This window comes from Dipodomys spectabilis, unplaced genomic scaffold, assembly GCF_019054845.1.
Source record: "Dipodomys spectabilis isolate Male_0828 unplaced genomic scaffold, ASM1905484v1 ptg000034l, whole genome shotgun sequence".
Classification (NCBI taxonomy): Eukaryota; Metazoa; Chordata; class Mammalia; order Rodentia; family Heteromyidae; genus Dipodomys; species Dipodomys spectabilis.
In genome coordinates, this window is record NW_024870711.1 from 11,253,559 (window position 1) to 11,268,424 (window position 14,866).

Below are 14,866 nucleotides of genomic sequence, written 5' to 3' on the forward strand. Positions count from 1 at the left end.
TGAGAATTTGATCTTTTCTGAGAACTTTTTTTATTTTATTGAGTTTTCCCCCATTGTTTTCTTGTTCTTTATCCATTTTCATCTTCATCTTTAGTATGCCCTTCCTTCTCCTCCTCAAGTTTTGTTTGTTCTTATTTTGCTATTGGAAATTTAAAGTTAATGATTTGAGGTTTTTCTTCTTCAATATTAATATTAGTATCTGGGCCATTAATTTCCCCCACAGTTTACTTTAGTTACAACTTAATATGTTTTTTTGTTTTGTTTTTTTTTTTTGCCGGTCATGGGGCCTGAACTCTGGGTCTGGGCGCTGTCCCTCAGCTCTTCAGCTCAAGGCTAGCACTCTACCACTGGAGCCACAGCACCACTTTCGGCTTTTTCTGTTTATGTGGTGCTGAGGAATCGAACCCAGGGCCTCATGCTTGCAAGGCATGCACTCTACTGCTGAGCTACCTTCCCAGCCCCACAACTTATATGTTTTATTCCACCCATTTCAAAATATTCCCTAATTTCACTTGTGATTTCCACTTTGACCCCTTTGTCACAACCAACAAGGCATTTAATTTTCAACAGTCTGTGTTTCCCTTGTTCCTGTGTAATTGATTTCCATTGTTATTGCAGTGGAACATACTTGACCTGAGAGTGTCCTTTTTGAGTTTACTGAGCCTGTTACATGGCCTAGAATATCCTCTACCCTTGAGGATGTTCTGTGTACATTTGAAAAGAATGTGTATTTCTCCAGTTTTGTATGGAATGGTCTAAAGACTTATTTGTCCACTTGTTTTGCGGTGTTGCTTATATCCTTCATTTCCATCCATTGTCCATCCCTTAGCGTTCTATTAAGTAATGCAAGCCAAGTCAACATCTCTAATGAACATACTTAGATTGGTGTTGTTTTCTCCCTCTACGTCTGGGGACACTCTTGTTTAGTGCATATGTGATTGCACATCTTGACACACTGAACCCCTAATTTCATGTCAAATGTCTCACTTTACCTCTAATACTTTTGGCTTAAATGTTAGTTCACCTGGTATATTATTTTAGCCAGCCTAGCTCTATTTCAGTTACTATTTGCATTTGTAACTGTTATTTGAAGTGTGTTACGTGTAGACAGTGTATAACTGTATGACATGTTTGTTTTCCAACATCAATTTATAGCTAATGAGATTATCAACAGCGGTATGTCTACCATTTTGCTATTGGCTTTTTATATTTCTAATGTGCTTTTGCCCTCCTATTTTTCCATTCTACTCTAAATGATTTCCATCTCTTCATTGATGATATTCTCTATATGGGTGAGACCTGGTTCTCATGCATTTCAATACTCCTAGATATTGATTCCCTAATTTTTTCTAATATATTTATAACAGCTAATACCCTTGATGACAGTTAAGGGAAATAATTTTTAAAAATAAGAGCTGGGGCACGCCATGACCCAACGTGTGGGCAATGGAGGTGCCAGGGAGAGAGAATGGTAGAGGGACAGAAAAAAAGTACTCGACAAATCATGGCTAGAAATGGAATGAAAAATACCCCTCGGTAGACAACAGTTGCTCTGAGAGCATCAGACAGAAGGAGCACAAAGGCGCCCCATTTAAAGCGCATCACATTCGAGACAGTCGAAAACCAGAGGTGGACTGGCAAAGGGAAAGACAGAGAGGTGCCTGCGAGAAGCCCTCCTGCGGGAAGAGCCATGCTCGGACCACGCGGCTCCTCCAGGCACGCAGCAGACAGAGAGGGTGGGACCCACACTCAGAATGCGAACAGGAAAAGCAGGAAACACAGCCCGAAAATAGAATCAATCCTTCATGAGTAAGAATTGAATCAGGACGTTTCAGTAAGACAGAGAATCCCAAACGCCTTGCCAGCCCGGATCCTGGCAAACTTCCTCTGGCAGTAAGAGAAGGGTCATCCGTGGAGACCAAGACCCCCATACCACTCAGGGCGCGTCAGAAATGGGGGCTGAGCAGGGGCCTCAGGCGTCTTGCTTTCTGACATTTTCACCTTAGCTTCCCACTGCAGACAGTCTCGCTGGCGTTGTCTCGTGCACGCCGGCCCAGCAGCGTGGTGTGGGAAGGGACCGGGCATGTGCAGATTCCTCTAGTTCATGACAAGGGGTGCATTATTAACTTTGCCTACAAGGAAAAGTTAGGCATCTTAGAGCCCCTAGGAAAACCACTAAAAACAAATGCTAGGAGGGTTTTTAATTTGATACCAGCCTGGTATTTGTCTGTTTTTCCCCCCCTGGGATTTTCCTGTTTTCAGGATCTTACTCCAGAAAAAAACCCATTCAAACCATGTTGTAGAATTTCCTGCCACTTCCTCTAGTGGTCATGCAGTTTCCCATTGTGTCTTCAAGTCTTTCATCTATTTTGGGCCACTATATGGTGTGAGGTAAGGCCTTCAGAATGCTAACAGAGAAGACAGGAAACCATGCCCAGCAAAGTCCAGGCCCAGACACCAACATCTGATACTGTTTTCTTCACATCATTCATTGAAGAGGCGATGCTGTCCTTGTTGGGTGTTCCTGGCACCACAAACGTGGGTTTGTTTCTAGGATTCCTAGTTCTTTTAACCACTATCATAATAATACCATGCTGTTTTGGTTATAATCATTTTATAGCATGTTCTGAAATCAGAGGCATGTGACTCCTTTGTACCTGAGAGTGTCGTGTATAAATTCAAGAGCAAGGGCTGCGGTATTCTCTGAGAACAGCACAGAGCTGTCTGCAGGCAAAATGGAGGCTGGCTCTGTAGGGCATGAAGGTAGGCACCATGCATTGGGTCATCTGTAGGCTCCCTCCAGTCTCAAATGGAGGGGACTGTTCCTTAGTACAGCTCCTCTCAGCCCGTGGTGTCAGCCTCCTTCTGTCCTGTGTGTCCACGCTGCGTGTCCTTCCCCAGAAAGTCTCCCACATCCCAAAGTTTCTACGTGTGCACCTTCTGGGCACCCTGCCCCTGGGGAGCAGGAGAGGCCCAGAGACAAGCTTCGTAGGACATGACATTAATCCGCACTGGATGCATTCACCACGTTTAAAGGACTCTTTGATGAAAAAGCTCTGTGTCCTTTTTTCAGCATGAGTTGATTCATTTCATACAAGTGTCCATCAGAAACAGATGACTCATGTTTCTTTTTATTTCCTCTTTTGTAGATAAAGAATTCATCTACAGAGAACGGACGGGAACTGTGATACTGAGGAACGTTGAAACAAATAACTCTACAGTGCTAATAGAAGGCAAAAGAATCGTAAGTACTCTGTCTAACCAGGATAATTTCAGGCTTGACTCCTGCAAGTCAATAAAGCAGAAAATGACGTCAGGTTTCAACTTGTAGTATAGCCAAGGAGAAGCAATACGCTGGGCTCCACAGGCTGAGAACTGAGGGTGGATAGTGTGCGATTGAAATCACGCTAATTCAATAAGATGAACGCTCGCTTTGTGCCGCCGTCCCAGAACTCTCTGCAGGTGTCGGGAACAAGTGTTGCATGTCATTATAATTGAAAGATAAAGTCTTAAGGCATTACACCATTAGCGAACAATTACAATAATGCCTGCATAGTACTTGAAAGAACTCTTGCTCAGTCACTCTTGAAATAAACACAGGCAATATCATCATAGGTGCTGTGACTCTACTAATGATATGAAGTGATGTTTGTGCTTCAGAATAAGTCCCTGAGTCGATCTGAGTGCTACAGGCTTATCCTCGGGGAAAACATGTTTTCTCTGAGACTTAAGTGACATTATGATTTGGGCTTTGTGTATAACAATATTAAAAATATCTGAAGACTGGAGTTATGTACCAAAACCCAATTAAAGAGGAATTAACTTTGTTTCTTTGCTTACAGTCTAGCCATACCTGGTGGTAAGAGAAATAAATCTCAAGCTCTAAGATGTTGATCACTTTCTTGTCTGATACATCAGGGAATTCACGGGAAGAGAACAAAGCTCCATCTAAATAAAAGGCAAGAACTGAAAACAGTCAGGGATGTTGAGTGAGAATAACTCATAACACAGGAATGAGGCGCAGAGTAGACACGGAGTCGTGGGATCAGGATTAGAGGAGACTGGGGAAGCATTAGTCAGCCCCTCGTGTTACAGATGAGGGCTGGTGAGTGAATTTCGTGGGGTTCCACATTCCTCCCGCTGGGACTGGGTCTCTGTACCACCCCTTCCAGCACCCACAGAAAGCCTACTGAACTCGCCATTCATGTGTTGTGATTTCTTTTTACTATAAATATACCTATTCTTTCTTTCTTTTTTATTGTGAGTGCCAATATTGAGGCCCGGGCCTGGGCCTGGGCACTGTTCTTTAGCTTTCTCACTCAAGCCTGGTACTCTGCGACGTGAGCCATGGCTCCTCTCCTCTCTTTTTGCTGCTTAATGGGCAATAAGAGTTTCATGGACTTCCCTGCCTGGACCAGCTTTGAGCTGCGGTCCTCAACTCTCAGCCTTCTGACTCACTAGAATTAGAGGCATGAGTCATTAGTGCCTGAATAAGATACCGTTAAAAAAAAAAGTTTCACTCACATTCATCATCACGCGGAGCCTCTCCTTCATGAGGCCTCTGAGGATGAGGCCTGCGTGGCCGGGCGAGGGTGCCATTCCCTGAATGAATTTGTACTCTGCAAAAGAAGACCCAGGCAGGACTGGGAAGGTGGCTCAGTGGTAGAGTGCTTGCCTAGCATGCATGAAGCCCTGGGTTCGATTCTTCAGCACCACATACACAGAAAAAGCCGGAAGTGGCGCTGTGGCTCACGGGGTAGAGCCCTAGCCTTGAGCTGAAGAGCTGAGGGACAGTGCCCAGGCCCAGAGTTCAGGCCCCATGACCAACAAAAATGAAAAAGAAAAGAAGGAAACAATAACGATGCAGGACAAGATGTCCTGCCTGTGGGTGAGGGGCCGCCATGATTCCTGGAGTGTGCAGTGCGGTGCTGGGTGCTGAGGCCCCAGGACGGGCGCCACCTCCAGTTCCTAGGTCAGTAGCTTGTGATGGTGGATGTTAACTGAAGTTGTTTAGTGGACTCCTAAGGCCCCTCCCAGCCGGCTGCAGGTAAGGAAAGCCCTGATGGCTGTGGACTAGCTGGCTTGTGCTGCATGCTGCAGTCTCTTTCACCTTAAAATGTCACTCCTGCCCGCACATTACAACCGTTATTAGGTAAATGATGCACACAGCCCCATCAACTCACAATTCTTCCCTCAGAGCTACATTTAAATGCTCCCGAATGAGACTTCAACAAAAGAAATGAATGACGGGGAGAGAGTGAGGGCTGGCATTGTCCAAAGAGAAAACGCACTCATTACCTAGCGAATGGAACTGTAGCTCACTATGTACTTCACCTTACAACAACAATGGAGAAAATAAAACTAAAGAAGGCAGTTGGAGGCCTGCAGCGTGTCTCAGAGTGCAGGGCTCCACGTTTAAATTCCTCTGCGCCAGAGTCCTCATGCACGACGCTTCTGTCCTTCCTGCCCTGGTGCAAGCTCATCGCCCCGGCGGCACACGCTGTTGGTGCCCTGGGGGGCATCTGGCTGGTGTGAGCGGATTGAGCGAGTGGTGAGGTGAGGGGGGGGAGAAGGGGGGCTCGCAGCATCAGAGTTCGTTTGGGTGGTGTCAGCCTGCAGCGTGGCAGTTTCTGGAGTTTGTGCCCTGCGTGTTGCTTCCTAGAGTGGGAGGTTTGCAGCGTGCTGAGCATTGTGTTTGGTGGCAGGCTCCAGGGACATTGCCCTTCCCCTATGAAAGTTCAGGGTTCGAGTCAGTGGTAATGAACTGGCAAAAGGCACACGCGTGTGAGGGAAAACGTGGCTGTTTCTGCATGGTGCTCACATTCCGAGTCTGCACACAACAGGAAGCCCGGGGCTTCTGTGCCCCGCCCAGGGCAAGGTGGGGAGACATGTGAAGTGTGTTTTGCAGTGTTTGTGTAACAGGAGTGGGCCCAGGACAGCACCCCGGGACAGTGCCCTACCCCCTAGGATGCTGTGAGACATTCCGCCTCCCTCAGGACGAGTGTAACTCACACAGTTAACTCCACCCAGCCTTCCTCTGTCCCAGGGACTTGTCTGGGGCCCAATGTAGCCTGTTTGGGGCTCTCCACGCCTGAGCCCCAACAATATTGTACCGAGTGTCCTCTGTCATTATTAATTCATAAGAAGCAATCTAAAATGTCTTGTTGAACACGATTCTTGTGGAAATTTTGAAGAGCTCATTCAGATTTCCATGGGACGTGAATTCAACCACGCATACTGCCCAGGGTCCAGGAGGTCCTCATGGAAGAACATCCAGCCAGCTCTGCTGCTGCTTCTTGTCCCCCACCTGGGAGGTGTTCCACTGTGGGTGGGTAGCAGAGGAGGAGGGGACCAGTAGCACCAGGGTCCTGACCTTGAATGTCAGTCCCTAGCTAGAGCTCTGCACTGCTCAGCCACAGGTGCTGCCTGGAAAGACAATGAGGGGATTGTGTTCTGCCTAGAGGACAGCAAGCCCCAGCAGGGCAGGCTCAAAGTGTGGGGCTGGGCCTGCAGGGCGCTGAGCAGGAAGCGAGGCCAGAGGAGGCCACGTGAGCATGGGAATGAAGCACACCATGCTGCAGGGAGAACCTCGTCATCCAGGCAGCCGAGGCCGAGCGCCCACCCTGGGCAACCCCCAAGTCCAGACAGGAGTGGCAAAAGCCCAGATCTTACCCCTCACAAGGCTTGATCACAACTGTTTTCCAGTCTGAGGCACGCTCAGACTTCTCACATTCAATAAAAAATCAGCCCAGTACGAGCTCATGCCTGCCATCCTAGCTGCTCAACAGGCTGAGATCTGAGAATCACGATTCAAAGCCAGCCTGGGCAGGAAAGTCTGTGAGACTCTTATCTCTGATTAACCACCAAAAAGCCAGACACAGAGGTGTGGCTCAAGTGGTAGAGTGCTATCCTTGAGCAAAAACGCTCAGAGACATTGCCCTCCCCCTCCATCCCAGAGAAAGTTCCCTGCCTTTCTAGTAGAAGTGCACTTAAAGTGGATTTCATCCAGTTTGGTCAATTTAACTGAGTAGATTCCGTGGGTCCTGGAATTCCTGCAAACTCATTCCAAAACACACTTGTCAGGAGACCAGGCCTTTCTTCAGCCTTTGTGTGAAACTGAGATGTATAAACCTGAGAGAGACTGTGCGGTGTGTGTTTGTTTCTTAGACGAGGAAACCACTAATGCTTGCCAAGGGAATGGTGACGTCAGTGCCACTTACATGGGGTGGGCTCTGTGGCTCCACCACTTATGGGGTGGGCTCCATGGCTCTATCGCTTATGTGGGGTGGGCTCCGTCGCTCCATCCCTCCCATGGGGTAGGCTCTATCACTCCATCCCTTGTGTGGGGTGGGCTCCATCACTCCATCCCTCATGTGGGGTGGGCTCCATCACTCCATCCCTCATGTGGGGTGGGCTCCGTCGCTCCATCCCTCATGTGGGGTGGGCTCCGTCGCTCCATCCCTCATGTGGGGTGGGCTCCGTTGCTCCATCCCTCGCATGGGGTGGGCTCCGTCGCTCCATCCCTCATGTGGGGTGGGCTCCGTCGCTCCATCCCTCGTGTGGGGTGGGCTCTATCACTCCATCCCTCGTGTGGGGTGGGCTCCATCGCTCCATCCCTCATGTGGGGTGGGCTCCGTCGCTCCATCCCTCATGTGGGGTGGGCTCCGTCGCTCCATCCCTCATGTGGGGTGGGCTCTATCACTCCATCCCTCGTGTGGGGTGGGCTCCATCGCTCCATCCCTCATGTAGGGTGGGCTCCGCCGCTCCATCCCTCATGTGGGGTGGGCTCCATCGCTCCATCCCTCGCATGGGGTGGGCTCCGTCGCTCCATCCCTCATGTGGGGTGGGCTCCGTCGCTCCATCCCTCGCGTGGGGTGGGCTCCGTCGCTCCATCCCTCATGTGGGGGTGGGGTCCGTCGCTCCATCCCTCTTGTGGGGTGGGCTCCGTCGCTCCATCCCTCACATGGGGTAGGCTCTATCACTCCATCCCTCGTGTGGGGTGGGCTCCGTCGCTCCATCCCTCGCGTGGGGTGGGCTCCGTCGCTCCATCCCTCATGTGGGGTGGGCTCCGTCGCCCCATCCCTCGCATGGGGTGGGCTCCGTCGCTCCATCGCTTGCCTTGCTCCTGCTCTAGCGAGGCTATTCCACAGTAACTCGCTGGATTGAGATGGATCTCACACCTTGCACATCCTTTTCTATTGACAAAGAAGAGATCGATGTATCTCCCGTTTCATTCAAGTTGTGCCTCGTGTTGAGGAAGCTGCTTGGCAATGCATTTCAAGAGTAATGAAAATATTTACCCATTTTTTAGTCACCCGGGGGAATTCTTTTCACAAGTTAAAAAAAAACAACATATAAAAGGCACAGTGCTGATGCATTGTTCATGATAGCAGAAATACCTAAAACAAGACAAGTAAGAAAATGGGAAAACTGAAGTATAACATAGCCATTAAAATAACAGCTATGAGGCTTCAGTTGCTTGAAAGATATTTATGTTTTTATATTAAATGAAGATTGAATACAGAGTCATACTTATACTTCTGTCGACAGCTGTAAGCCTCACCTGTGAATGCTGGAAAATCCAAGAAAGGAGCATTCAGCTAATAGCGTGTCCTCTTGGGCGTTGGAATTTTATGTGTTATTTTTCCAACATAGTGATTTCCATAATTGCTATTTCAATGCCGTTTACTCAGTAGTGTTAATCTTCCCTCTCAGGGTTCAGAGATTAGACTTGTTCCAGTCATGAGGACTTGAAGGCTGTAGAGGTCTCCTGGAGTTACGTGGAAGGCAGAATAACTGCTGTGCTGCGGTGCTCACTTCTGTGCACCTTGTGCCTCTGCTGGTGTAACTGCGGACCGTGCCGATCACTTCATTTAATCAGTAAATTAACATTCAAGGAAAAAGCACTTTTGTTTCCCTCATTGATACCCACTTTGATTTTTATAATCAGTAGACAAATAATTTGATTTTTTTTTGCCAGTCCTGGGGCTCAAACTCTGGGCCTAGGCCCTGTCCCTGAACTCCATTTTGCTCCAGGCTAGTACTCTACCACTTGAGCTACTTTCAGCTTTTTCTGTGATTAATAAACTACAGGGTCTTTGTAAGGATTTGAAGTTTTTTATGGTAAAATGTAAGTCTTAGATAAGAAGACAATATTAGAGGCCAGGCGCCAGTGGCTCACGCCTGTAATCCTACCTACTCAGTAGGCTGAGATCTGAGGATCATGGTTCAAAGCCAGCCCAGGCAAGGAAAGTCCAGGAGACTCTTATCTCCAATTAACTACCAAAAAACCAGAAGTGGCACTGTGGCTCAAGTGGTAGAGCACTAGCCTTGAGCTGAAGAGCTGAGGGACAGCGTCCAGGCCCAGAGTTCAAACCCCATAACTGACAAAAAAAAAAAAGACAATATTAGAGATGTTCTCTGAAAATTAATATCAAATTTTAATATAATCCTAATTAGAACTCCTCTAAAAAGTCTATAGCATTGAATATTTGATGAAATGATCTTGTCATATATAAGAATAGACACCTGCCAGGTGCTGGTGACTCACACCTGCAATCCCAGCTACTCAGAGGGTTGAAATCTGAGAATCTCTGTTTGAAGCCAGCCCAAGCTTACAAGTCTGAGAGACTCTTATATCGAACTAGCCAGCAAAAAGCCGGAAGTTGAGGTATGTCTCAAGTGGCAAAGAAAAAGCCAAGCATGACCACAGGGCCCTAAGTTCACGGGAATAAAACCTAATTATAACAAAATGAAGTTCTCTTTGTATTAAAGGCTTCAGTATTTTTTTAAACTGTCATTTCCTTTAGCACAAAAAAGTGATCAAAATAAGAAATGCAAAAAATACAAAAACAACTAAATTTAACTTACAATAAAAAGTGTAAGATTTTAAACATAAAAGGTGGCTCAGTGGTAGAGCACTTGCCTTGCATGCTTGAGGCCCTGGGTTTGATTCCTCAACACCACATAAGCAAAAAGAAAAAAGCTGGAAGTGGCGCTGTGGCTCAAGTGGTAGAGTGCTAGCCTTGAGCTGAAGAGCTGAGGGACAGCGCCCAGGCCCAGAGTTCAGGCCCCATGACCGGACCCAAAAAAAAAAAAAGGAAAAGTCGGTACACATTCCAGTGGACAATATTTGCAATGCAGGTAACCAATCACCGAGTGGCTCTGGCCCAGTGATGGGCTGAACTCCCACCAGGGAGTTTAGGAAAGAGGAGAACAATCTCAGTATAGAAAAAACCCTGAAGCGGTGAGCCAATGGCTCACGCCTGTAATCCTAACTACTCAGGAGGGTGAGATCTAGAGGATTGTAATTCAGAGCCAGCCTGGGCAGAAAAGCCTTAGACACTCCATCTCAAAAATAACCAGGAAAAAGCTGGAGTGGAGGCTTTGTTCAATTGTTAGAGCACCAGCTGAGCAAGCAAGGCCTGGCAATAATATAATAATAACAATATTGATAATATTAGTAATAATATAAATATTCTTAAGGGGACACAGCTGGACAGTTCTAAAGATAAAATCTACATCAACTACACCATGGGAAGTAAGATTAAATGTCCCTGTGAGCCAGGCACCAGTGGCTCACGCCTGTCATCCTTGCTACTCAAGAGACTGAGATCTGAGGATTGAGGGTCAAAACCAGCCCAGGCAGGAAAGTCCATGAGGCTCTTACCATCAATAAACTACCAGAAAACTGGAAGTGGCACTGTGCTCAAGTGGCAGAGCGTTCACCTTGAGCTGAAGAGCTGACGGACAGCACTCGCCCAGAGTTCAAAAAAGTCCCTGTGAGCATGAATTTAGGAGCGGGCTGTTGCTGATTCCTCAGCAAGATGTGGGAATGGCGTCTGGTAGGCAGAAAGTGGACCATTCCATGCGGGTATAGACAAAGTTTAATGGAGCACCCCATGCTTATATACAGCATGCAGGCACCGAAAGTAAATCCTCAGTCACAGGAACTGGCTCACACACCCGCGGGGGGTTGTAGACCCTGGATGGTCAGGTTGGAGCCGGCATCCTCATGAGAGACTGTTGGCCCACACATCCCTGATACTGTCACCAGCTGTTCCTCCACAGCCAGGGGCTGAATGTTGGTCAACATCCACACCCTGGTTGTCAGCCATCGGGTTTCCTAATTCTGAGTCTGAACTCTGTGCCACAATGGCCGGGGACTGTCAGAAATGTGGCAGAAAAGTGATAGAGCCCTCTGTGACTGGCCTGGAGGGAAGGGGCTGATGGCTGGCGGGAGAAGCAAGCTGCAAAGGGATGTGTAAGATGGGCTCCTGCTCTCGAGACAGCCCTTCCAGTAGGGAGGGAGACCACATGTGGTCCCAGACTTAGGGAAAACGTTCGTCTTTCATTCCCATTTCTACTGAGGTGTCTCAGCAGATGCCACTGGGACTGTCTTGTTTGAAAAAAGGATCAACTGGCCAAATGATGTTTAGCTCTAAAGAAAGGACATAGCCACAGAATAAACGTCAAAAATTGGCTGGTTACTAAACTTGTGGTGGTTTGAGTACTGGGCTCTGGATTGTGGTACACCATGCATTAACATTCTCTGTTTCCTTTTCTTCTTCCCTTCAGCAATCCTTAAAAGCCATCAGATACGAAATCTCTCCAGACAGGGAATATGCTCTCTTCTCCTATAACGTGGAACCGGTGAGTATGGCCCTTTGCTGTTTCTCTGTCCTGAGCTTATCTAAATTTATCTCCCTGAGCCATCTTCCTTGGTGAGCTGTGAGTCCTCGCATGCTCTGAGCCTGGGACAATCTCTCCCCCATGCCCTACTGCCACCTAGCAGCGAGGAGAAGAATGGATGCTTCATGGCAGGGGTAATTGAAAGAGAAAAGGTCACTCCTGCAGGAGTTAGTTCCTGGGACTTTCTTGGGGAGGATGCGTTGATGGATATTTATATTGCCCTTTTGTGCACTTTTGTCCCTCTTCTAAATAAAAGAATAATCACTTTCATCTTACCTGTAAAATGCAGCTATAAATGTTCTCCCAAACCAAACTAACGGGTTGGTTCTCTGCCCATCTTGCTGTTGTGGTGCAAGCTGGAGTTTGCTTTCATTTTGTAAATTCCTGGCTTGGGCATTATATGCGTGACACTTTGCCAGCATGTTCTGTCAAAAGCTCACTGTGTGGTGAGGACGGGGAGAGTCCATGTGGTTATGGTGCTGTGTGAAGTGGCAGGTGACCCCCGCCCCCAGCAACTGGCACACTGAGAAAAGGAAGATGCCACGAGTCCTAACCAGACATCTGGTGGAGGGGAGGGTGGGTGGAGAGAGTAACCGAGAGGACCGGAGAGTGAACAAGAGGAAGTGTGTACACATGAAGCTTCTTTGGGAAGGGGAGGAGGAGGAGGATGGATGGATGGAGAGGTGAATCCGATCAAGGTGTGTTGTTTGCATATACAGAACTTGTCTAAATCAAACCCCTTCGCACAACAGATTGGTGCTAATAAAAGTGCTAAAAAAAATAAAGTAAGAAATTAAAAGCACCCTGGGGTTGAGTAGGAGACACAAAGATCTCCAGCCTGACTACATCTTTCTTTCTCCTGTCTTCTCTCTCTCTTCTCTACCTCGTTGAGAAGGCATTTTTTAAATACTTTTTTAGAATATTGAATGTTTTTAAGTATTTCTGTGTAGCAGGTGGATTGTTAGTTGAGATTTCAACTTTTTTTTCTCCCAGTGTAAACTTGAAGTTCTGTGTTTGAGTCCCCACTGCCTCTGCTTCACTTTCTCTGTGGGGAGGTGCTCTGGAACAAAGAGCACCTGTGCTTACTGGATGGTGTGGCTTTGGTGGCCTCAGGCATCCGTCCTTCCTGGGGGAACCGGAAGTGACACTGGTCCTCAGTCTCCAGTGTGTAACATATTTCCTAGGCCGGCTGTTCGCCAAGCCACGGGCATTCTCTTATCTATTTCTCTCCAAGTAGAAAGGCAGGTACTGCTGTCAAGAAGTTGAGGACCCACCCTTGTTCACCATCCTCTGTCTCGGGAGAGAGGTGGGGGGTGTACGGACACCTTCCTCCATTCAGGGGGGCTGGAGGAGGGCCCTGTGAACCCCGACTCCATGGGGAAAGGATGTTCCAGCCCTTGGCTGCCTGGTTTCCCCACACAGATTCATCCTGCTCCTGCCTCTGAAAAGAGGATTGGGTCCTGATCTCTGCACTGTGGGAATTGGAAGCCATTTTTGCACTTGAGGAATTTGTGGTCCTGTCCTGCCTTTGCCTGGGCTCCTACCGCCAGCTAGGTGAAGCATGATGAGCACCCCGACGTGGAGGGGCACGGGCAGGCACATTTGTGATGGGAGTCTGTGAGTTCCACCGTCTCCCCTGCCCCTCTCTGCTGTCTGCAAAGAGCTTGGCACCGGTGGCTCACACCTGTAATCCTAGCTTCTGGGGAGGCTGAGAGCTGAGGATCACGGTTCAAAGCCAGTCCAGGCATGAAAGTCTGTGGGACTCTTCTCTCCAATAAACCACTCAGAAAACCAGAAGTGGCTCTATGGCTCAAGTGGTAGAGCGCTCGCCTTGAGCTGAAGAGCTAAGGGACAGCGCCCAGGCCCAGAGTTCAAAACCCACGACTGACCAAAAAAAAAAAAAACCAATTTGAGATATTACAAACATAGAATCAGGGATAGATCTCAGTTCTTTACCCAGGCTTCTACACTGAATTGCAGCCTCCTTGCAATTCAGTTTGTTTGCTTCTGAGTACACACATTCCTGAAAATAGGCGCTCCTGAATGGATGCATTGCATGCCGGCTGCCCTGCAGTGAACGCGGCTCTTCCTACACACGTGTGGTTCTCGTGTGCAAGGATGGATGTAGTCTTTCCCCAGGAGTGTGTCCTTGATGCTGGTGCTGTAGGACTAGGTCCCGGCAGCCCGCACAGCCCTTCCCAGGCTGACCTCGGGCAAGCAGCAGGTGGACGTGGTCTCTGCAGAGACACCTGCCTGCACACTCCCAGCTCTGAGGACCGGCAGCAGACTGCCGGGCGTTCCCTCCCTCCTCCCCTCCTCTCTGGCCATCATAACCTCAGAGGAAACTGCGGGCCTGCGTCTTTGTCAGTCCACGGCCGGCACGGCCAGTCCTGTTTTTCCAGCAGCTTCCACCGTGGTAGGACTGAAGACTGGCATTCCGTGTATCTTGGGGGAAGACGAATGGCCCACAGGGCTAGCCATGCTCAGTCCTGTCTGGACAGGCACCCCACACCCCACTGGCTTCTCTCCAGTGCCAGATGTCTGTGTCTCAGCCCCAGCCGGCTCACTTCAGCAGCCAGACTGTCCGACTCTGCCCAGACTGCTCTGTGAGCCCCCCATGCGGTGCCCTATCGCTCTTTAAGCCTACCCTCACCGTGACGTTCGCTTGAAGGTACCGAGGGTCGTCAAAAGAGCTTTAAATGTGTGTTCCCTGCATGGCTGCAGGCCTCCAGGCCCGGCTCTTTGGGAACTACTAAGCCGTGAAGCTGACTAAGGAACACAAGGTGGTGCTTGGCTCATCGCCCGCCCTGGACCCCCGTGTCTCGCTCTGTAAGCGGGAGGGGGTTCTGTGCCTCTGCTGTGTATTTTTGAAGTTGCAGATAGTCGAAGTTTGGTGGTATTGTTCATGGTGTCATTGTTTTTAACACACACTGCTTCAAAGCTGAAACATGGAGACGTCTCTTCTTTTGTTGTTGAACTTTATGAGTGTTTCTATTCAGGTTTTGGAGTGAAATTGACAAACAGAAAAAAATGTAACCCAAACAAAAGTTGTTCTGTCAGTCGTGTCAGACATTAAGATAAGCGTGTGTGTGTCTGCTGCTTTGACTAGAAGGGAAGCGGATGTTGTATTTGTCTAAACAGCGCCTGGGTTGGAGAGGCTGAAGGTGATGGGTGA

The 14,866-nt window shown here is 48.5% G+C and overlaps 1 protein-coding gene across 1 annotated transcript in view; it reads left to right on the forward strand.

Annotated features, from left to right (window-relative positions):
- The window catches only part of Dpp6 (dipeptidyl peptidase like 6), a 456,045-nt gene that overhangs the window by 274,176 nt on the left and 167,003 nt on the right, over positions 1-14,866 (forward strand). The window contains exons 4-5 of the mRNA XM_042677192.1: positions 3,150-3,244; positions 11,578-11,652. Coding sequence (XP_042533126.1) covers positions 3,150-3,244; positions 11,578-11,652 — 170 coding nt within the window. The remainder of the gene's footprint in view (positions 1-3,149; positions 3,245-11,577; positions 11,653-14,866) is intronic.